The sequence below is a fragment of the Amphiprion ocellaris genome, chromosome 3 (genome assembly GCF_022539595.1).
Source record: "Amphiprion ocellaris isolate individual 3 ecotype Okinawa chromosome 3, ASM2253959v1, whole genome shotgun sequence".
NCBI classification, from domain to species: domain Eukaryota; kingdom Metazoa; phylum Chordata; class Actinopteri; family Pomacentridae; genus Amphiprion; species Amphiprion ocellaris.
The window spans coordinates 12,395,809-12,416,261 of NC_072768.1; the positions used below are offsets into that span (position 1 = coordinate 12,395,809).

Consider the following 20,453-nt stretch of genomic DNA (forward strand, 5'->3'; position numbering starts at 1 on the left):
AGCAACCAGCAATAAATCTGTCACATGGCATTTGCAGACAGACACACCTAATCAACCTACTTTCAGACGTGTCACCGTCTTACGTAACAAGATTCCAATCACAGCCGGAGCTCAGGGTCTCTTTGCTCCGGGAGAAACCCTCCTCCTCCAGCGGCTAACATGACAACCACACACCTTTAGTGTTTTTCCTGTTGTCAAGACATGCAGAATTGCTCCAGGGAAGACGTGTGTGACGTTTTAATCAAACTATCAAATTCTATTAAAGAAATAGCTTGACAATTTGGGAAAAATGCTCATTCAATTTCTTGTAGAATTAACTGAGATGATTGATGACATTCTCATATCTGGACGGTAAATAAGACACGGGGAAAAAGACAATCTGTAATTCGACATGGCAGCTATTTCATGGCTGGGAGCAGAACATTCCAGGAGTCGAGTCTCCACTAATGTTATGAACTACTCCTGGTCAAGAAGCACAAAGTCCTTCATAAAATTGTCATTTTGTCACTAAGTTTTTTTTGCAGACAGAAAACATCTGACACAAAATGTGCATCAGTGAGTGAAGAAGGTACTTTTTCATAATCAGGCTAGCTGTCTGCCCTGTTTCCAGTCTTTGTGATAAGCTAAGCTATCCACCTCCTGGTTTTACCTTCATATTTAACCTTACAGACCTGAGAGCAGCACTGACACTGAAGAATGCACATAGGCATATTACCTAAAAGATTCGTTCCTTTAATAATTAATAATTCACATATAAAATTGCATCAATAATTACATCACTTCGATTTGTACCAATTACAAACTATTTAGTAGACCAATTGTTTTGATAAGACTTATTGTGTATTTGTAAGAAAAACGTGTTGTATAAAATGGTGTAAAAAAAAAAAAGGTGCAAAACACTTCTATTAAGTACAAACACAAACCAAAGCAAAAGCATTGCAGTCAAGTCCTCACATGATAAGCTACAGACATATTCTTCTCAGTGGTCCCAGCGTTTGTGGGTGTTTGTGTCCTTCAGGAGAACTGCAGGACTTTCTGCAGTGTCCTCCTGAGCGGCACCTTCTCCTCAGGTTTGCTGTCAGGGATCATATCAGCGCTTCTCTCAGCGCTCAGCTGGATGTCCGGCCTCCTCTCCCTGCAGCCCTGCAGCCCCACCTGAGTGATGTTCCTGCAGAAGTCCACCTTCACCTCCTCCAGATTGCCTCCGTGAGCCACCACACCCTGCAGGCTGCAGTCGGTGATGCGGACGCAGTTCTCTAGATGGAGGCACCGCAGCTTTCTGCAGCTCTGCAGCACAGAGATCAGATCCTGGTCAGTGATGTGTCCACAGCCAGACAGGGTTAGCGAAAGCAGGTTGGGACACCTGTGGTACAGACAGCAGTCGGTAACGTCAGTAACAAAGGATAGGTATCCTCACATGTGATGAGTACAACACCTGTTCTGTGTCATTATTCCTCCTCACGCCTCAGGGTATACAGCTATACAAGAGATGTATTAGTATGTTTGTAGAAGAACAAGTCTTAAATAAGCAATGCTGTTTGGCGTGTGTGCTTATTTTTCAGATGAATACTGTTCAGGTCTCGCAAAGAATCAAGTAACAGAAGAAAGAATATAGATCAGAGGGTCTGATCTGTGCCATGTATGAATAATGTGTAAACAACACCACTGAGACGCAGCAACATGATCGCTGTAACGACAGAGCCGTTAAACGGCTAAACCGAGCCAATTTCTCTTTACACGCTGTCCCACTGGGGCATATGTGTTTCCGTTCTCTGAAAAGCTTTTGTGAATACATGGAGTAAGTGCTATTGAACAGAACAATCACAGGATGTTTGATGAATTATAGTACGCCAGCAACACAACTTTTTTTTAATATGGTAATTTCTTTAGAAATAGCATCTAAAAATGAATGTCAAGTGTTGCTGTGAAACTCGTGTGTTTGCTGCATATGCCCATGCAGCATGAGGAGTGCACTGCAGCCTACTGGCAGGCTGGCAGTACAGAACAAGCAGACAGGCGCTGGGATGGCAGTGGATCGTGGATGTCATTCATGTTGGCTGCTGCAGCTTACATAAAGACTTACATAATCTTACCACTTTAACACATGTGAGCCAAACATCTTCCCGTTGTCGGCAAGTGTTGAGCGTACTGTCCCAGTAACCCCTGAACATGCAACAGCACAGAACATCCATGTGCCCTGTTGCATTGTTGCATGAGCTTTATCAGAACGTGTGACTGCACAGTATTGACATTTAAAAATAGAGGACATTTACAGATCCATTTGCTCTCTAATGACTACGTGTGTGCCAGGAGAGAAAATACTACACACAGTGAAGTGAATGGAGGTAAATATAAAAGGACTGAAAAGAAAAATCATCAACCTCTGTTACATAATCCACCCTCTCATTCCACTTCCCCTCACTTGGTGCAGATTCTTTTGTGTTGCTTTAGTTACTTAACCACCTTGTCTTTATCTTGGCTCATCAAAGTCTTCTGTCTTACTTTCTCACTCACATTTGCACACTTGTGAACACACACAGACAGATGTAACGATATCTAATTATAGGCACATTAAAAAGGGGGCTCATAGCACCTCTTTTGGTGGTCTGTAGATAATATTTCATCCGCTAAACCGATTTCCGTTAACATTTTCAAACTTCCATTAACAGCAGCAAAAAACCTGCTGGTCGGAAAAGAGAGAAAAGCAAAATCCATGATCTTTTCAAAAGTGGTCACAAGTGTAAGTATGCGATCGTGCAATTCATCTGTCTAATTATATGTACACAAACCTCAAAAATGTCTGCAGTGTTTTCATACTTCCATTTATGTTTGAGACATGATGTAGTTCCCATTAAAGCAAACAGCTTAGAGAGCATTCTGGTGTTTGCTGAGTACAAGCAGAACACCACATTGCTAACCTGTAATCATCTCTTTAATGAGCCGTTTGGTTTGCTAACGGTTATTTTGTCCGGTCAAATTATCCAGTGAACTGTAAACTGAACTGAGACGTGCATTTACTGTTCATCTCCTTTGGTCTCTTAACTGGAATGGTTTGTTTCAAGCAAGCTAAATAGGTTTTGGGAGTCTTCTGCTTCCTGGATTCAGCAGTGAAAGTTTTCAAAAGCAGCTGTCATGTAAAATTCTCTGTACTTTGTAAGCAGAATTCATAATGTACAAATTAAATAGTAACCTAAGATGTGCTTGTTCTCGTTTTGTAAGCGAAAGCATCAATTTATCCAAATGGTGCATATGAAAGTTTGGAATCAAACTATTCAGAAAGTCTCATGCCAGAGCTTCTTGAGCCACCCACTGTGCAGCCCACACTACATAGCATGTTAATTTATGTTATATAATTCTAATACTCTGACCTCAAGAATATCATAACTGAGTTGTTGATAATTGATTTACTGTAACCATCTGGCTTTAGGGGAGCGTTACACTGCAAACTGCACCGTAAAGGGTCCGAAAGACGTGCTATGTTTTATAGTTTTTTTCCATGAAGATAAAAAACCCAGATAGACATGAGCTTGGCGTCAGAGTTTGCGTGGAGTCTTATCCAGGAAGAGGCAGGCAGAGACAGACGCACATGTTCATTGCTCTGACAGCTACAAAGAGCCAATTGTAGGCTCCACCTGCCTGCATAAATCTGCAGTATGCAGCTGACTGGGAGGGTCTGTGGCTAAATCACTCTTTATCACCCCCACAGCTCCTCTCTGTCCCCTCCCACTTTGTCACGTGCGCTTGCTTTCGTCTGCCTTTGACAATTTTGGGAGGGTTTATCAGTATGCAATGAGCGTGCCTTGAGGGCTTTGAGCTCCAAGCCCCAGACAAAGTACATGGTTCTAGTTTTGCCTCATCTCGCAGCTCTCAAATTTCACAATACAGGAAATCCTCACAGGGTCATGCGGCACGCCACCGAGCCGGCCCCCTTTTCCCTCCTCTGGTCCCGGCAAGCTGCAGTGGCCGAGCTCCCTCACATCAACGGTTATTACTGGCTGCCTTGAAGAAATTATCCAGAGACCTCATTACGCCTCTCCAGGCTGATTCTCGCGTGGAGCCGGCCACGCACACAGAAGGCCACATGCCAAGACAGCTACATTTCAGTGACCTATCAAATCCAACTGTCACGTCATTCAATAAATATAACTTGATATGCAACCACAGTTATGTTAGTTAATAGAATCAGTCTTAAGTCCCACAGATGTGTCATTTTTCTGTCTATATAGCCAGCTCTGGATACAGCATCTGTTTCTAATGATTTTGTTCTCTGCTGCCTACAGCTATGGCAGTTTGACTTAAGCCATGTGGCTCTGAATGAAAACCATTTTGTTCCCTGTTGTGGGTGTGAAACCCCCCCAAAATCGTGTGATCATCCTCAAGACATATCTGACCAGAAGAGGATGTTTTTATGACAAAATTTCTGTGAATGAAAACATAGACAAACGCCACTGTTGTTCCAGAGAGATGCTAGTTCTAGACTTTTCTGTTTATGGTCTCACAAGCCAAAAATCCACTGCTTCAGGTTGTATTGTATTATAAAGTGCTGTTTTGTCCACCATCATCTGGTCTGTTTCATCACTCGTCATAAAGAAGTCCTTTATCGGTTGTTATTCCAAAAAACACAACAAAGAAGGGGAGAACTGCACGCAAACACTCACATGTGACAGACATGAGCCAGAAAAGAGCTGACAAGGCTTTCATGTTTACTGCAGATGTCCCTCTGAAACGAGGTCTTCAACCAGTCCTCGATGTTGCACACTTGCAGGACCCTGCTGGAATGCCAGCATATAGTCAGGTAACGCAGTGAGGGTCCCAGCACAAAGTTGTCCTTTCTCAGCTGACATGGGGAGCTGAAGTGCAGTAGATTCCAGAGGCAGGGGTCCAGGAAGACCTCGCGCAGCTGATGACAGGTGAGGGACAAACTCCTGCGGCTGTCCTTGTCCAGGAAGGAGAAAAGGTGGAGGAGACACTCACGGTTGAGCTGAGTGAGATGCATGCTGAGCTGTCCCGAGACGTAAAGAGAGGCCTGGTCCCCGGGGCGGTGATAGGCCTGCTGGTAGGCAGCAACAATGAGCCCCCAGCCTGCATTGTGTGGCCTAGATACATGATGCCCCCTCAGGCACACGCTGAAGGCCTGCACATATAAGGCCGTGGAGTGCAGGCTATTTTGGGAAGACAACTGCGGCACGGTCAAAGATGGAAGTGTTTGAGCCATACGCTCCCTTTCCATCTGTCATGGACTCAACAGGCAGCAAGCACTTGAGTGAGCCAGATGTTTACACTGCTCTGGCCTAGTTCTGAGATACAGATACACACCGACAGACACAAGGAAGAGAAACACCTCCACCGTTTATAAAAGCATCCCTCGCTGCAATTTTCCATTTTGCCGAGACTTAAAGCCTCCATCCAATCAAAAACGTGTTTTGTATTATTATTATTTCACTTGGATGCTTGACCTTCGCTGTGCAGAATGATGTATGTGCAGTTCCACACTAGAAGGCAGTTCCACATTCATTATTTTTCAATGAGGGCGTACGGGTGGATGTAATTCCAGCTTTAGTGGCTTTTTCCTTTTTTTGTAAGAAAGCCGTACAAGAAGCAAATTATAATTTGAAGCAGAGATGTTCGAAAAATGATTTGAGGGGATCTTTAGAAATATGCACTTTAAATGATTTCTATTGGAATTGCTCAGTTTGAACTGTAATAAAAATCTGACTTTTGAATCTCATAATTTGAATTGGAATCGCAATACAAATCTGAATCAGAATCTCGTAACTAGAATTTGAACTTATTAGAATAAAACAGTTTTCAAATAAACTTGAAAATGAATGTAATATTTTGAAATTTAAAATAGTGGTTTATTCAGCTGGGATTCAGATCCAGTTTCTTGTGGCACATATTTCAGTCTTTAGTACTTATTTGTCTATTTCATGTTGGGAGGAACAAAAATTATGGGATGAACTTCAATATGATGCAGTCAGCCATCACAAAAGCACCAGAACACAACATGAACAACTGAGCTGAATTAGCCTTTGTGAACATTTCCAGCAATAACATCCCTCTCTGGTTGGTGAATAAACCTCTCAAACTCATCTCTCTGTGTTAAAATGATCTATTTTGCAGTTTTTCCGTGACAATAATCCCTTCCTGCCAGCATCTCCATTCACCCCTCACTGCAGCTCAGCACACCAGCTCACCTATCACTCTGCTCTGAAAAACTACTCTACGCTACACAATGGCAACTTGTAATAACGATGAGTTTGACATGATTTGTTACGTATAAAACTCTTTAGTTTCAAGGTGGGAATGCTGGGTCATGGCATCGAATTCCATTATTTTGTACTTGATGTGTCATCTAGCATATAAAAAAACACCACATGGACATGCTAATAAGGAAAAAAAAATTGTTTAACAGATGTGGTATATACAGTTGCAGACACCTGTTACAGTGGATTAAATGACAGCTTCACAACACAACTTCAGTGACCTACTTATTGACCTGAGAGTTTCCATGTATCGTACCCAAGATAATTACCACGGCAAATAACGTCACAACCTTAACCTGCCAAGCCCTTCACGTGAGTGAAAGTCACGAGCACAAACACTGCGATGTAGGGCTTTGCCTACAGAACACATTATGACTCAGTCTGGTTGCTCAACTTCAGCGTACAGAGTGTGCCGTGATGTCAAACGGCAAAATACCACTATATCTATGTCATCACTCAACACTACTTTGCCCAGTTATGTCCTGTTCCACAGGTTATCATCAATCTCTAAAAACAAATGCAGGAGATGGGGAAATGCCACTGTTGGGAAGCTGGTGACATTCTGTACTATGACTCAGTGTGTCATGACGTCCTTAACCAGCCACCAACCAGAGCAGATCGGTTCCAACAAATACAATGCAATGTGAGCTTATTATTAGCAGCTGTGATCTAGCCTCCGAGAGCGAAAGACAGAGGGGAAAAGAGGCCACTTGTGTCATTAATGGGGACAGAGTAGCAAATTCACAGCCACCTGTGAGGAGGCGATGAAGAGCAGCTGTTCCTCAGGATATAGGAGTGCTTGTTCCTGCCAGAGAGAGAGGGTTTATTGGCTGGCACGTGTCCTGTGGGGAGCTCTTTGTGTGTGTGTGTGTGTGTGTGTGTGTGTGTGTGTGTGTGTGTGTGTGTGTGTGTGTGTGTGTGTGGAGATCTTTGCCGAAGGGAAGAGGAAAAACAACAACAAAAAAGGCTTGCTTAAAATGTGCACTCTCCTCTAAAGTTGTACTCGCACATTTAAAAGGCTGTTTACCGTTACAAGCCATAATAAGGGTGTCGGGACATTTCTATTAGGAACGTACACGGTGTGCGTTCTGGTGTGCATGTTGTTACAAAAACATTAAATGACAATAAAATACATATATGCGAACAATGTGTACATAGTTCATATATTTAAAATTCACCATAACCGTAAAGACGTTAGCTCATAAAAAGCCATTATGCAGTAAATAATGATAGAATTGTAGCAAGAGATTTTCTTCAAGATTTGTATCCTGAGCTGCAACTCCATCTGTTGATTAATTTCCCTGACTAATTGATTAAGTGCACCATAGAACATGGAAAAAAATATGGTGGAAAATGTCCTGCACAGCTTCCTTGTGCAAAGGAAAGAGTTTTTTTTGTTTTTTTTTGCCCGACTGGACTGTCTTTCCTCAGCAGACAGTGTAGTGAGATGATTCAAGGGTTTGTTCCTCAGACTTTGGTAATTAAATAATTGGAGATTTTGCAGTTTAAAAGATTACCACAACAAGGCATTAGCACCTAGTGGATAAAAAGATTTTAGCAGCTTGCAACAGTGATGGCAGAGAGAAACAACCTTGTCTTGCCATCTAGTTTTAACCGCTACAGGCTGTCTGGTTAGAATAATAGATGCGCTGGCTCATTACAAAAGCAGCGAGGTTCAGAGCTGATTAAAGCATTACAATACACATCTGAATAAAATATTACTCACTGTATTCTGTCATATTCACGGCACCTGATACACACAAAAGAGAATTTCATTAGGTCCCGTGTTTGCCCATTTCAGATTAACACAACATGTTCAATGACACTTGAGCACCCATACACAAAAACTATTTGAGAATGATCACTTCATTTACATCAGTTCTGGTCAAGAGATTAAAAGAATGTTCTAAAGCCCTAATGAGCAATTGTCAGTCAAATGCATTGCATTCTAAATCCTAAAATATCCTTTAATAACTGGAAAACAGAACTGCATGGTTCTTAAGAGGTGGCAAATACAAAATTAGACACTTTAAAAACAATAGAAATGCCAAATATTGTTACAATGACACAGTGTCTTGACACAAATCTCATCAGTCTAATCAGGCTAAACATTGGACCAACTGAGGTTTTCCAAGGCTAAAGCTTTACCTCATTACTTTAAACGATCACCTTTGGAATCTATTACATACAGAGAAGTCTACCTCAACTGAGGAATACATCAAGCAAATAAATGCAAAAAGTCACACTAAACAAAAAAAATTAAGCAGCAAGTTGTACATGACATTTTCAAGCAGTTCATAAACACAAGAGCGATGCAGAGACATTACATGTGAAAATTAACTATCATAATCAAGCATTGTGACGTGACTGAGGTGAATACAAAATGGAGTGACGAGCTGGTCTGAGGCAGTGAAATCTCACAGAATCATTGTGCAACAGTTTGCACAGCTTGGCAAGCTTCCTCTGCTGCATCCTTTTCTGAGGTATCCATATCTGTCGCAGCTTTCTCTGACACTGCGTCGGCCTCATCCACTGCAGCCATGTCTTTGCTCACATCTTCCAGGATACAATTATCTTGGGCTTTCTCGTCCAGGATATTCATGTGTGTGGCTGCAACATCCATCAAAACCATGTCTGTGGCTGCTGTGTCTGCTGCAACCTTACCCTGAGAAACTGTTTCTGAAGAAACACTGTCCACGGCTGCCGTGTCCACAGCAGGCTTACTTGTGGCAATCTTGTCTGAGGCCACCTGACCAGTTCTCTCCACGTAGAAGAGGATGTAGGCCTTGGCCTTCCTCACTGTGTCCTCATTGGTCAGAGTCACTGTGCTGTCATTGAAGTGGTACCAACGGCCCTCATGGCTGCCATATGCTGTATAATGCCCTGATCCAACCCTGCGAACACAGACACATACAGTAGATCATGTTCTGCTGCCTGGCTCAATACAAGACTTCATTTATTGCTTCTGAGCCAATAGGGACACACTCAGCCTAACAACACAGCAGCAGTGCAACACTGCCACATAGAGGCCAAAGATAAGACAGCAGCACTCTAGTTCTTGCCATATCTCAGTGCACTTTCAAGGACCCCCAGCCTAATGCCTTTCAGCATTTAGTGTCTACATGAATTTTTAAACTGCAGCTGTCCACTAGGCCTTTTGACAAAATTGGCTCTGAATTGTTTATGCAGTGACTGGGTGATTGGCAGTCTACTACTGTAGGCAAAGCTGGCTGGCAGATGATAATGTATAGATCTACGGTTGAGTCTTAATTTCATGCCCTAATTGTGGAAAAACCTCTACTAACCTCAGACAAGTCATATCAAACAGCTACAACATGAAGCTGCAGGAAATGCTTGTTGAATCACTGGGTTATACTTAAGAGATTAAACTTAAACCTAGAGGCAATGAATATCAATTAAACCTTTCCTACTTGTATGCTTAAACTAGGATACTTCTCCGGTAAGGAAATTACCTCAGCTTTGTTGACATATGTGGAGTGAAATAAATCATGAAGTCAAGCCTGAAATATGCAAAACATCGACTCACCCAGATCCATGATGCACCACCACAGCAGCAAGGTCGTACAGGCAACTCCCCGGAAAGGAGTTCTCTGGCTGCAAACATAAAAGAGGAGAACTTTCTGGAGGACGATCTGGGCTTTTAATTGCACCCACATGATCGTTTCCCAAGATTTACTGCATGCTGATGTGCACGCAAGCCAGACGTCTTACTTTAGGACTGTCGGACACATAAAGTCAAAAAAAGTTTAACGACAAAATACCTGGATGGTGCAAGAGGCATGTTATTAAACTTCCTTTATACTCCTGCACATAAACTGTGACTTATCATTTCAGATATATATTTTACCACCAGAGAGAGCAATGCTTGTTCAGTTTCAAACTAATCTGCTGGAGTAAGAGCTTCCATGTGCTCACATTAAAGCTTAAAATACACACTGTTCTCCAGTGAAAATACACAGAAATATTAGTCAAATTTAGTAATTAAACCTCTGAAATGAATGATATATGTGTATCACTTGTGGTCGGAAAATATCCAACATCTTAAAATTAGTTTGAAGAAGATCTTTAAAGGTAACAAAATTTATTGAATAAACCGAAGTGAAATTTCAGCGTTTATAAAACCTACATCACATCAAGTCTGTCAGACCACAGACTCGCTGTAGAATAGCGCCCCCTGGAGCTTCTACTCCTTCAGAGTCTTTATAACTACATTTTGTAACAGAATGACCGAAGTACAGTGCATTCTACGTTTTTATACAAAGTTCTAATCAAATGCAGTTAATGTTGAGTACAAGCCTGCTGCCACCCTGAAGATCAAGCAGATGCTCTACACAGTGATCATGTGATATTCTGAATTTTCCAATTATGTGTCTTTTTTTGTTGTTAACAGATTCCCACTAAAATAAATCTATCTAATAATGCACTACTTCGGCTCTGACGCAGCTGTCTTTATCCATCTGTGGTAACTCTGTCCAACCAACAGCACTATCTGACTGGTTAACACATCATAAGCAACAGCCTATCAAAAAAAAAGAAGTCTTTTTTTCAAATTACATGACACTAAAACATAAAGGCATTTCAACGACGTTTGGTTTTGAAGCCAAAATTTGTCATCAAGATTTTCTCTTTTACTAAAAATGTATTTCACTTCTAAAAATTGGTCTCATGGTTAAACATTAATTGGATCTGGTCCATAAAAAAGAAAACAAAAAACAGCATATTTGTCGACCTCTAGTCTGTAGTCTGACTCACTGGATGTAGGACACAGGTATAAGCCACCGATCGTTTCAGTCGGTTTAATCCGTCCTTCAACTATGTGCGTGTCACTGTTTTCTTCACTAAAACAACGTTCGAGCAGCAACCTACCACGGTGAAAAACTGACGTTTTGCTGAGGATTTGGATCGTGCAGCGAGCAGCCCTGCAAGGCTTTTGCGGTGAATTATCCATTTCAAGTACACTTCTCATCTTCCTACATGCAAATGTTTCACCACAACAATTCTACCCATCGCTATTTTGAGAAAGCACAGAAGCCACATCTTTAGCTTGGCTCCGCTCACGACAACTGTGATTGGTTTAAAAAAATACAAACAATCCAGAGCCTTTTCCTCCTTAAAGCAGAATAATAGCAACCGCTATGTTCAAAAGAATGGGTTACCAAAGCAACACAACGTAGTTTGTGACCAGGAAGGACTCACAGCATCTTTCAAAGTCATAAAAACAGGGCCTCCAACATAACTGGCTGATCCATAAATGCAGGTGCCATCCAGTGATACAAATAATGAATAATACATTTGATACAGATGGTGGTGCAAGAACACAGGCCTGTCCATTACTGTTACTCATTAATTTAACATATATATTTGGTACTTTACAATCATTAATCATTAGTGTGTATACACAATTCAATTACACAACAATCACCATTTTCCAAATGTAGCCACATGGAGGATAACGGCAACAAGCAAAACATGTTTTTCCAACTGTGAGGCTTCAATCATCGGGCAAATGTCTAGATGTAAAATTCAGTCTGACAAAACTATGAGTTTTTAAAGGAGCATTTGTCATTTTTGCATATGAAACGACCTACCATGTTTTCTTTTCAAAAAGTCACACTGTCAGTGGCTGCTCTGTTTGTGACCAACTTACAATGCAGTCATTACATAGATCATTATCACATTTCACATGCTATATCATAGCAGTTGCGTAGCATTTTGTTTAAGAGCTTTCCATCGTCCAACCTTCTTTTAATGTTACCAAACCATACCCTTTATTACAAAGGTTTCAATATGACATAAGTATACTTGATTTATACGGGGCCGTATTGTTATGCTTCCTACAAGTTCAACTTAAGTAATAGTCATTTTTCCACAATGACCACTTCTTTTCCTCTTAGAATCTTTCCTACAAGTGGCTGGATAGAATAGGAGGAATATTTGTGAGGGAATTTATTTCCCTTCAATGGTGTTTTTTAGGAGATGGATACCATAACCTGGTACTATGGGCACTGGGGTTAAAATATTACAGACTGGAGGATTGCTAAGCTCTGTCATTATCAGCTCTGCTCTCTGTAATGGACAAATTACAAAAATGATTTCTATTATTACTATTATTGCTACATTAATGTCATCTTGCACATTTGATCACACCAAGTCCGACTATGACGCCTTTTGCAAGAGAGCTCTCCCTTTGTGTTCGAGGGGCAGCTCTCTCTGTCCTATGCTGCAGTACCTTACACTACACAAACACCATGCTCTCAGTGACAATTGTGGAGAGAGTAACGTGAAAAATCATGACTACTTCACTAGAGTTGATGCTGACAATGCTTGTTGCCACAGTGCAAAATCTTTTAAATGTAAGAGTGGAAACACTGTCGATCTGGCAAAACATCCAGCACACAAGCAGAGAAATTCAGTTTTTTGACTGCCTGGCTTGTAGTTCAGAAAGTATGTAATGTATGCTGGCAGCTTAGAGCCCTCACATTGAGTTAACTAAATTATACGACCATAAGTAACGATCAAAAGTAACTGCTTATTGTTTAACTATGGGGGAGTCAAATTCAATCTTAACAGGGAGATTTGGTTATTTAGAGTTTGCTGGAAAATTCTGTCTTGCTTTAATTTAACCCTTTCTCTAACCTAGAGTCAATGCTGAAAGTAGTATAAGTATTCAAAACTTATTACCTAAGTAAAACTACTAAAACAACACAGTGAAAATATAGTCAAGGAAAATGTCCTGCGTTGAATTTTTCACTAAAAGAGTGAAAGAAGGAAAATTAAATAACAGAAAGAAAGCAATTTGAATTTTGTTACATTGTTTTAACAAAAAAAAAAACATAAAAGCGGAAGTACCAAATCCATAAGCAGCTTTAGTAAGAGTAGTCGTACTGTTAAAATCTTATTCATGCCCATCCCTAGTTCTAGTGTTGCCTAGAATTCATGACTTTTCCTGGGTTTTCCTGACTAAAGTGGAATATGTTCCATTTTTTCTTCCTTGTTTTTCATCATTATATCCAGATCAATTTTAAATGTCTGTGTCAAAGAGTCAGTGAACTAAAGACTTACACTGTACACTGATTAGTTGTGTGTGGAATATAATGGTTTGAGAAATATTTTGCAAAATTCCATCTTAAGCTTACCTCAAGCAAGTAGCCCCTCATGTCCAGGCCTTTCAGTGGAAACTCAACATACGTATCCACCTTGTTTCTCAAAAAGGCCGTCCAGTGAAATCGTTTTAGGTGCAGACACAAAACCTGCAATTGGAAATAAAATTTCAGTTATAACAAAATGAACTGTAAAATTAGTAAACTGTGATAAAAGAAGCAGGAATTTCAGTCTTATACCTTTGGCAGCTTCTGGATCCAGAACTTCTTAGTTGATTTCTGTCTCTTTTTGCACTTGTGGCAATAGTACAGCTCTGTTTCATCAAGTTCTTCCAGGTCAGTGAAGCTACGCAAGCAATCTAAGACAGGATAGATTAAATAAGTGTAAAATGCTCTTGTGAAATTCAGAAATACTGCCAAAAAAAGGAAGCATAGAAATACTTTTGACAGTAGAAAACCTACCACGTAAGGTGCATGTTGGCCCTGGTTCCTGGTCCTTGCTTCTCTTTTGTCTAAACTGACTAGGAATGTCCAAAGACAGGTCTGAGTAAAAAGCACAGAAAAAAAAATTCTAATATCGTACATCATCAGGCTGTATCATGTTTTATGTATGTACCCAAGTAAAATGCTTTACATATTTTACCTTATGATACAGAGCAACAATCAAAAATCTGCTTTGTCTTGTTACTGAAAACACATTTGTGTTACCTTTGCGTTAACATTCCTTTATGAACTTTGCTATGTGACGCAACACCAATGGCGAGAAGCAGGTTTGAAGTGGACGTGGTTTTGACAATTCACATTTCTTTGTTTGGTATTTTTTAACAGCTGTTGCCTTACCAAGAAATGGATCAAATTTCCGGGATTCTGTCCCACATATCAGGCAGTTGACTTCATTCTGAAGTATCCCACCAAAAATAGATGTCACAACACTGGCAGTCCCATTTCTGTAAAAAATAAATCAAGAGATATAAAGCAGTTTTACTAATAAATGTGCATACAGAAAGCTAAAAAGACAGTACTATTCAATTAATGTGCATACATTTAAATATTTTGCATTTAATAAATGCATAAGCAAACCAGTATGTAAAAACCCATCGGATTTTGCATGATAAAATAACAAGAAAATAAGAGGAAATATTCAACAGGCATTGCCCATATTGGCAACCGGCTACTGGACCAATGAAAAAAAAAATCGACACTTTTATAAGCCAGGTCATGCCACACTACTGCGGCAGTGCTAAATGCATCTACTTTGTCAATATAAAATTGATTGCGAAACAGCTGACAACACCTATACAAACAACAGCAAAAACAAAATCACTGTGAGGTTAAATGGACTCACATGCAGCATTTTCCCTCTGTGGTGGAGAGTCTGACTCCATCCTGAGGTGAGACTGGATGAGACGCCCCGTTGCGGCTGTATTGAAGCTCCCTGTGGAGGTGGTCTAGCAGGTAACGCATGAATTCATGGGCATCCTGCTGCTGATAGCCTCTGTACACACAAACACAGCTTTGAATTACATTTCCATAATAACTCACAGTAGGTTACTTCAGTCTTTATGCATATTGCACCTTTCACAAAATCTTGACTACAATATTTTACACTTAAGCACATCAACAGAACAAAGAAATAAAACAGTGTACTGTTCATTATTTGTAGTTTATTGGTGTACCTGAAACTTGGCATGATTTTCCATATGGCATAAAATAAGGAATCTGGACTGAAGGCAGTCTGGCTTCCTTGCCACAGGGAACAAAGAGTTTTCCTGAACTCCTCCACCAAAGAGCTGTTTAAAATAAAGCAACCTTGTTACCATGCTGCCATCTAGCACATTCAACAAATAAAGCCTATTTAATATCCTTCTGGATGAAGAGAAAAAAATGTAAATTTTTTAGCAGCAGGATAAATGTAGTCACTGCTGTTACATGCATCATGCGACTTCTGAGGTTACCTTTGTGATCACTCACAAATAACTTATCTGTCAATTTTATACTTGCTGAAATGAATGTCAAAGTAATGCCCATAAATCCACCCTCCTCCAGAAGAGGACCTTACACACTGTTGTCCCCTTGGCTGCGGGTGTGGTACATCCTTCTTCCTGCCGTCTTACCACTGCGTAGAGCCACTGCAGGCAGCTCCTTAAAGTAACAGCTGAACTGCTCGATGTTGCTGTCAAAACAAAACAAAAATCCCCCACAGTTTGTGAGAACATGTCTCATACCTGACATGCAATTTTTTTTAAATCATCAAAATCACACCATTAATTACAGCCAAAAACTGTAAAAAAAAAAAAAAAAAAAAAAAAAAAGTCATAACTGGCAGTACTCAATGTAGACAACTGTGATGTATTACTCCATTTGAAAATTTTATCAAGTCTAAGTTTAAACTCATGACCATTCATCAAAATCACTTGTAAAAATCACATGTTCATCTAAAAATGCACAAAAAAAAAAATCTAAACTAAAATTTAATCCTGGCCCTGCAGCCATTAAAACCTATTGATTCAACTGCGACCAACAATCGCATAACAAAAATTCAAGCAGTATTTGACTGAACTACACGCTGTGTTCACACAGAGCAGAGAGGAGACAAGTGTGGAAACAGAGAAAAAATGTAATGGCCTATTCATGCTTTCTGCGTCTTTGTGCACAGGTCAATAAGCAGACTGTGGACGTGGCTCTGTTCATACTACAACAGACTGGTTGCATGTCCCCTCATATTAAAGACAGAAAAACACACAAGGAAATTACACTGTGGCACCGTATCAGTCATTGTTCCTGAGATATAGTACAGTGGACAGACACAGAAGATGATTTCTGGAGAAGTGAGGACTGAGGACTGTTTTTTGGGTTTGTCGATGGAAGCATGTCTAAATCAAAGCGTCTCCAAAGCACTTCAAGTATAACTCTGTTAATGATGAATTAGAACAGAATGGATAGCCAAAACTCTCCTCGTACTATCTCTCCTCATGCCAAACATTTGTTTTTAACACCCATTGTTTGGACAGTTTGCGCGGTCACACATTTTGAGCTGCATGCAGACGGTCTGCCTGGTCATGGGTGGATGACTAAATCTACATCACGTGTACCCCTGTGGACATGGACACCATGAACGGCCAGTACTTGGCACAAGTAATACTTAAAGCCATTAAGGTGTAAAATATGTAGAACACCAGTACATACTGATTCTTTTTTTTTTTCATTATTTGTAAAATAAATAATCAATGAAATTTAATTGCTGTTTATTCTTTAACGATTTATGGCAATATAATTGTTATACTGCATAGTAAATATTTTTTTACTCCTAGTCATAGTTGTCTTGTTTCCAAAGAGGTGCAAGACTTTATATTGCAGTAAAAAAATTGCATACAGTTTGAAAAATGTGACAGGACCAACAAGTGCCCAGAAATTGTTCGGGGTTCAGAGGGTTATTTATTGCCACATGAAATGAAAATTTGATTGATTTGATTAAAAATGTGTATTTCACTGTTCTAGAGATGTGGTTGGAAACTAAAAGTACATCCAAACTTTAGGCCTTTGAAGTAGGAGCAACTTTGTAGAACTAAAGACAAATACACATTACAGTGTGCCTATGCTTTAAAACAGCATTTTTACAGAGGCAAAAACACAGTAACACTATAGTTGGAACTTATATTATAATTGTATCGCAATACTTATTTATCTACATCAATGGGGCAGTCTAGGTTGCTAGGTAAAGAAAATATAATACAACAAAGGCAAAAAGTCACAGAAGTAATTTGGTTCCTCTAAACTATATATGTCTCTACAAATGAATTTCAAAGACATACTTAAACTAAAGAAAACTTTTAATTGCCTACACAGACTGAAATTATTATTATTTTTTTTAAATACCATGGTATGTTACGTAAAACACACCAGTATAATCCTTTAGCCGTGAAGCAAAATGAGTGCTAGCTGGGAAACCTGGCCTTTGACTGTGTCTTGTTTCCAAGCAGTAATCCCCCTGCTGTGCCCCAGACTATATTAATAAAGGATGACTGGTCGTGGGGCCCTGGGTGTACAGGGGCAGAGCTACTGAATCCTGCTGCATACTCAGTTTACCACCCATATACCTCCTCGTCAGAGCAGAGCCTTACCTGAGGGACTGAAGAATAGCGTTCATGAAGCATGTGTTGCCCAAGTTCCGCAGGCCTGTAGCACCTAAAGCCACCCCATCCTGATAGAGACAAATGATTGCGTAAAGACATGCAGATATGTATATTTATTCAACATTGTATGGAAAAAGCGTGACAAACTACATTTAATGTTATCGTGACAGTCACTCAGTGTAAAGCTCTATAAATGCTAGCTGTGACTCATTTAATTGAAGCCTGGTGCCACAGAAAGAATACAGACTTGTAAAAGGAAAATTTGACCAACTTTTAAAGAGTAGTGCAGCCTTTTGTGCTGTGGTCCAATTTTGGACTAACTGTATCTTACAAAAAAACTAAATACAAAGTCGGTTTTCAAGCATTACTTACATTGTCTTTCAACAATTTGTTGTCTGGAGCTGGGCTTTCCTGAAGTTTTCTTTTTCTCTGTCTGTCACCCATGAGTGCTGAACTGTAAAAGGACAAAACTATTTATTTGGATGCTTTTTATTCATTGAGCAATGTTGTGATACATCTTTCATTTGCCTCTTCCTAATTAGGAAACTTTTTTCCAGATATGTCTTGGCTTATCTTTTCACCAGACCACTGTCAAAATATCAAAACTGATTCCCCATTTTAATTATTCTTACGTACATCATTGTCAAATGCAAAAATAACAGACTAAAACTATGAGACAAAAAACACACATGAAGGCTTTGTTGTTGAAACCAGTACTTACTTTTCTAAACTTTGAAGGTGTTCCCTAACCTTCTGCACCTGTCCAAGTTTGGTGTCATTGACCACAAAGTCATCACATCTGTAACTATAAAATTTATATTAGTCAAAACACCTACATATTTGAAAGAATACACTTATTAAATAATTTGGTCATGAAGGAAACTCACCAAAATATGCTGAAGTTGCTGCAGTCCATGCAGACAGAATGATGGGATTTCTCTTTCTCTTGTTTCTCACCTTTCCTTTGACTAATGCCAACAACTTGGCTCTCTTCAAAGTGTTTCTTTGCATGTCCATTGACATATCTGTAGAGAAAGAGATTAGTTTAAAATACACAGCAATTTAAAACCATCTGAATATAATCCAGTATAAACAGTATCAGGCAATAGCTTAAGGTAGGCTAAGAAATGTTATCAAAGACATAGATCCAGGTATTTTGAAAGATATATAAATGTACTTTGTATTCGTCTAAAATGTTTTATTGAATCAAAAACCATTTCATGATCTGATGAGAAATTCTTACGCCTCCTCTCTCATTTAGTATTTTAAAGTCAAGGAGTATGTAAACATTTCTTGTTTCAAAAGTTCTTCTTCCTAGACATATGTGCAATACAGTCTTCTAGCTTCCACATCACATTTTGGAAGTAACCTATTGTACCATGAGTGGTTTCCAAATCTTACTTGATTTAAAGGACATACATCACAAAAGGTTTTTCATCAGTTGCATTTGTCTCTGTTTATATTCACATTGTTTTAAAATTCTATACACAATGTGCTTTTGAGTGCCATATAAAAAGAAGCCTATAAGCAAGAAAATATGCATTTTTACTCTACTATCGTGTTGAGTAGGCAATTCCAAAGCATCAGTAGGTTTTCCTGAGTGACCCACAATGTTATTAAAATATTTGTCAAAAATAAATGAAACTATAGTGCAAAAGAAAAAGACACAAGTGCCAGCCAGTCATATCCAACCTCATGTAGTCACAGCTCTGCACAAACGCTTAACATGTATTCTGCTGACTTGATTGATTTCTGCAGAAGATGAACCTTTGTTTACGTAAAACTGCACTTATGTGGTTGCAGTCATAAACTTATTGGCCCTAATGTCAAAAGACTCATTAAAAGCAAAATGATTGCTACACCAGCTTACCGTCCACAATGGACCATCAGACAGGTAAGGCAAATCCATGGACTTTTATTGGACCTGCAAACTATAAATAAAACATGACCTTGATTAATGAAGCAATGTGTTGCAGTGATTTGTTTTGGTCACAGCTCTACAGTACGTGAATTGTGATTAGCCCTTGTCATAGCTGCTGTGTTGACTTCTAGCAACAGTATCTACCGAACTGACACAAACAGGTAATCAAAGGCTGGGATCCAAAAATATCACACACATAGCTGTAACCCTTGTCAACATTGAAGTTAATTTTAGTAAGAGAAGAAAGAAAGGGACATAAGACACTTCTCTCACCGTTGCAACACCAGGAGGACGGAGTACCGTTAGGGAACCTGGAGGAATCGCTGGCACAGCTTACGTTTGAGATCAGATGAGGGCACTCCATCAGCTTACAGTCGTGAGTGAGTCAGCCAACGATAGCCAACACTCCAACACCAGCAGTACCAGGACCCGGGCGGCTAACAATAGTTAGCCAATTAACCCAAACTAGCTAGCTAACGCTAGCTGACCAACTACTTCTGGTCGCACGTTTTTCCTGTCTTTGCTAACGCCGCCACGTTTGGTAGCTTCTATGCAGATTTCATCATTTCACAGTGAAACAGCGCAGATAAAACAGAAGCAGTGCCGTTTCCAGGCTGACATGCTGCAGGATAAAACACTAAGGTTGTCTTTGGTGGAGAAGCTACCAGATATCTGCTCGCGCTCGCCACAAACAAATGGAAATAACTTGAGGAAGTGACGCAGTGTCTGCCGGCTCGGCCGTTTGCCAACACAAAGATGAAAAAGCTGCTCGGAGAAACTCTTTACTGCTTCCTTCATCGCTCAAACTGCCCGGCATTACCCGTATATACCTGAGTCAGCATCCCCTTCTATTGTATTTATATTCACTGACATTTGGAGGCGCGTGTATTTTACCAAATTAAGTCATATTGAGAGTCTTGTTTGGAAGTTGATCGCCGTCACGCATGCGCAGTTGGGTTGCTGCCGCTTCCTCCCTACTACCAACAGCAGGTCGTGGTGGTGAGCTGTCACT

General features: G+C 40.0%; 2 protein-coding genes across 2 annotated transcripts; both read right to left on the reverse strand.

Moving 5' to 3' along the window:
• Window positions 1–711: 711 nt before the first annotated feature.
• On the reverse strand, window positions 712–5,607 carry fbxl22 (F-box and leucine-rich repeat protein 22). The gene is made up of 2 exons (XM_023298022.3): window positions 4,659–5,607; window positions 712–1,363 (listed from the first exon to the last, which is right to left on the reverse strand). The coding sequence occupies exons 1-2, from the start codon at window positions 5,228–5,230 to the stop codon at window positions 1,015–1,017; spliced, it is 921 nt and encodes a 306-aa protein (XP_023153790.3). The 5' UTR covers window positions 5,231–5,607; the 3' UTR covers window positions 712–1,014.
• A 2,370-nt stretch (window positions 5,608–7,977) lies between these two features.
• On the reverse strand, window positions 7,978–20,346 carry usp3 (ubiquitin specific peptidase 3). The gene is made up of 15 exons (XM_023298026.3): window positions 19,715–20,346; window positions 19,391–19,451; window positions 18,408–18,545; window positions 18,242–18,325; window positions 17,893–17,974; window positions 17,509–17,588; window positions 15,447–15,560; window positions 15,064–15,177; window positions 14,733–14,882; window positions 14,228–14,334; window positions 13,850–13,930; window positions 13,628–13,746; window positions 13,424–13,537; window positions 9,814–9,881; window positions 7,978–9,160 (listed from the first exon to the last, which is right to left on the reverse strand). The coding sequence occupies exons 1-15, from the start codon at window positions 19,803–19,805 to the stop codon at window positions 8,692–8,694; spliced, it is 1,872 nt and encodes a 623-aa protein (XP_023153794.2). The 5' UTR covers window positions 19,806–20,346; the 3' UTR covers window positions 7,978–8,691.
• Window positions 20,347–20,453: the final 107 nt, after the last annotated feature.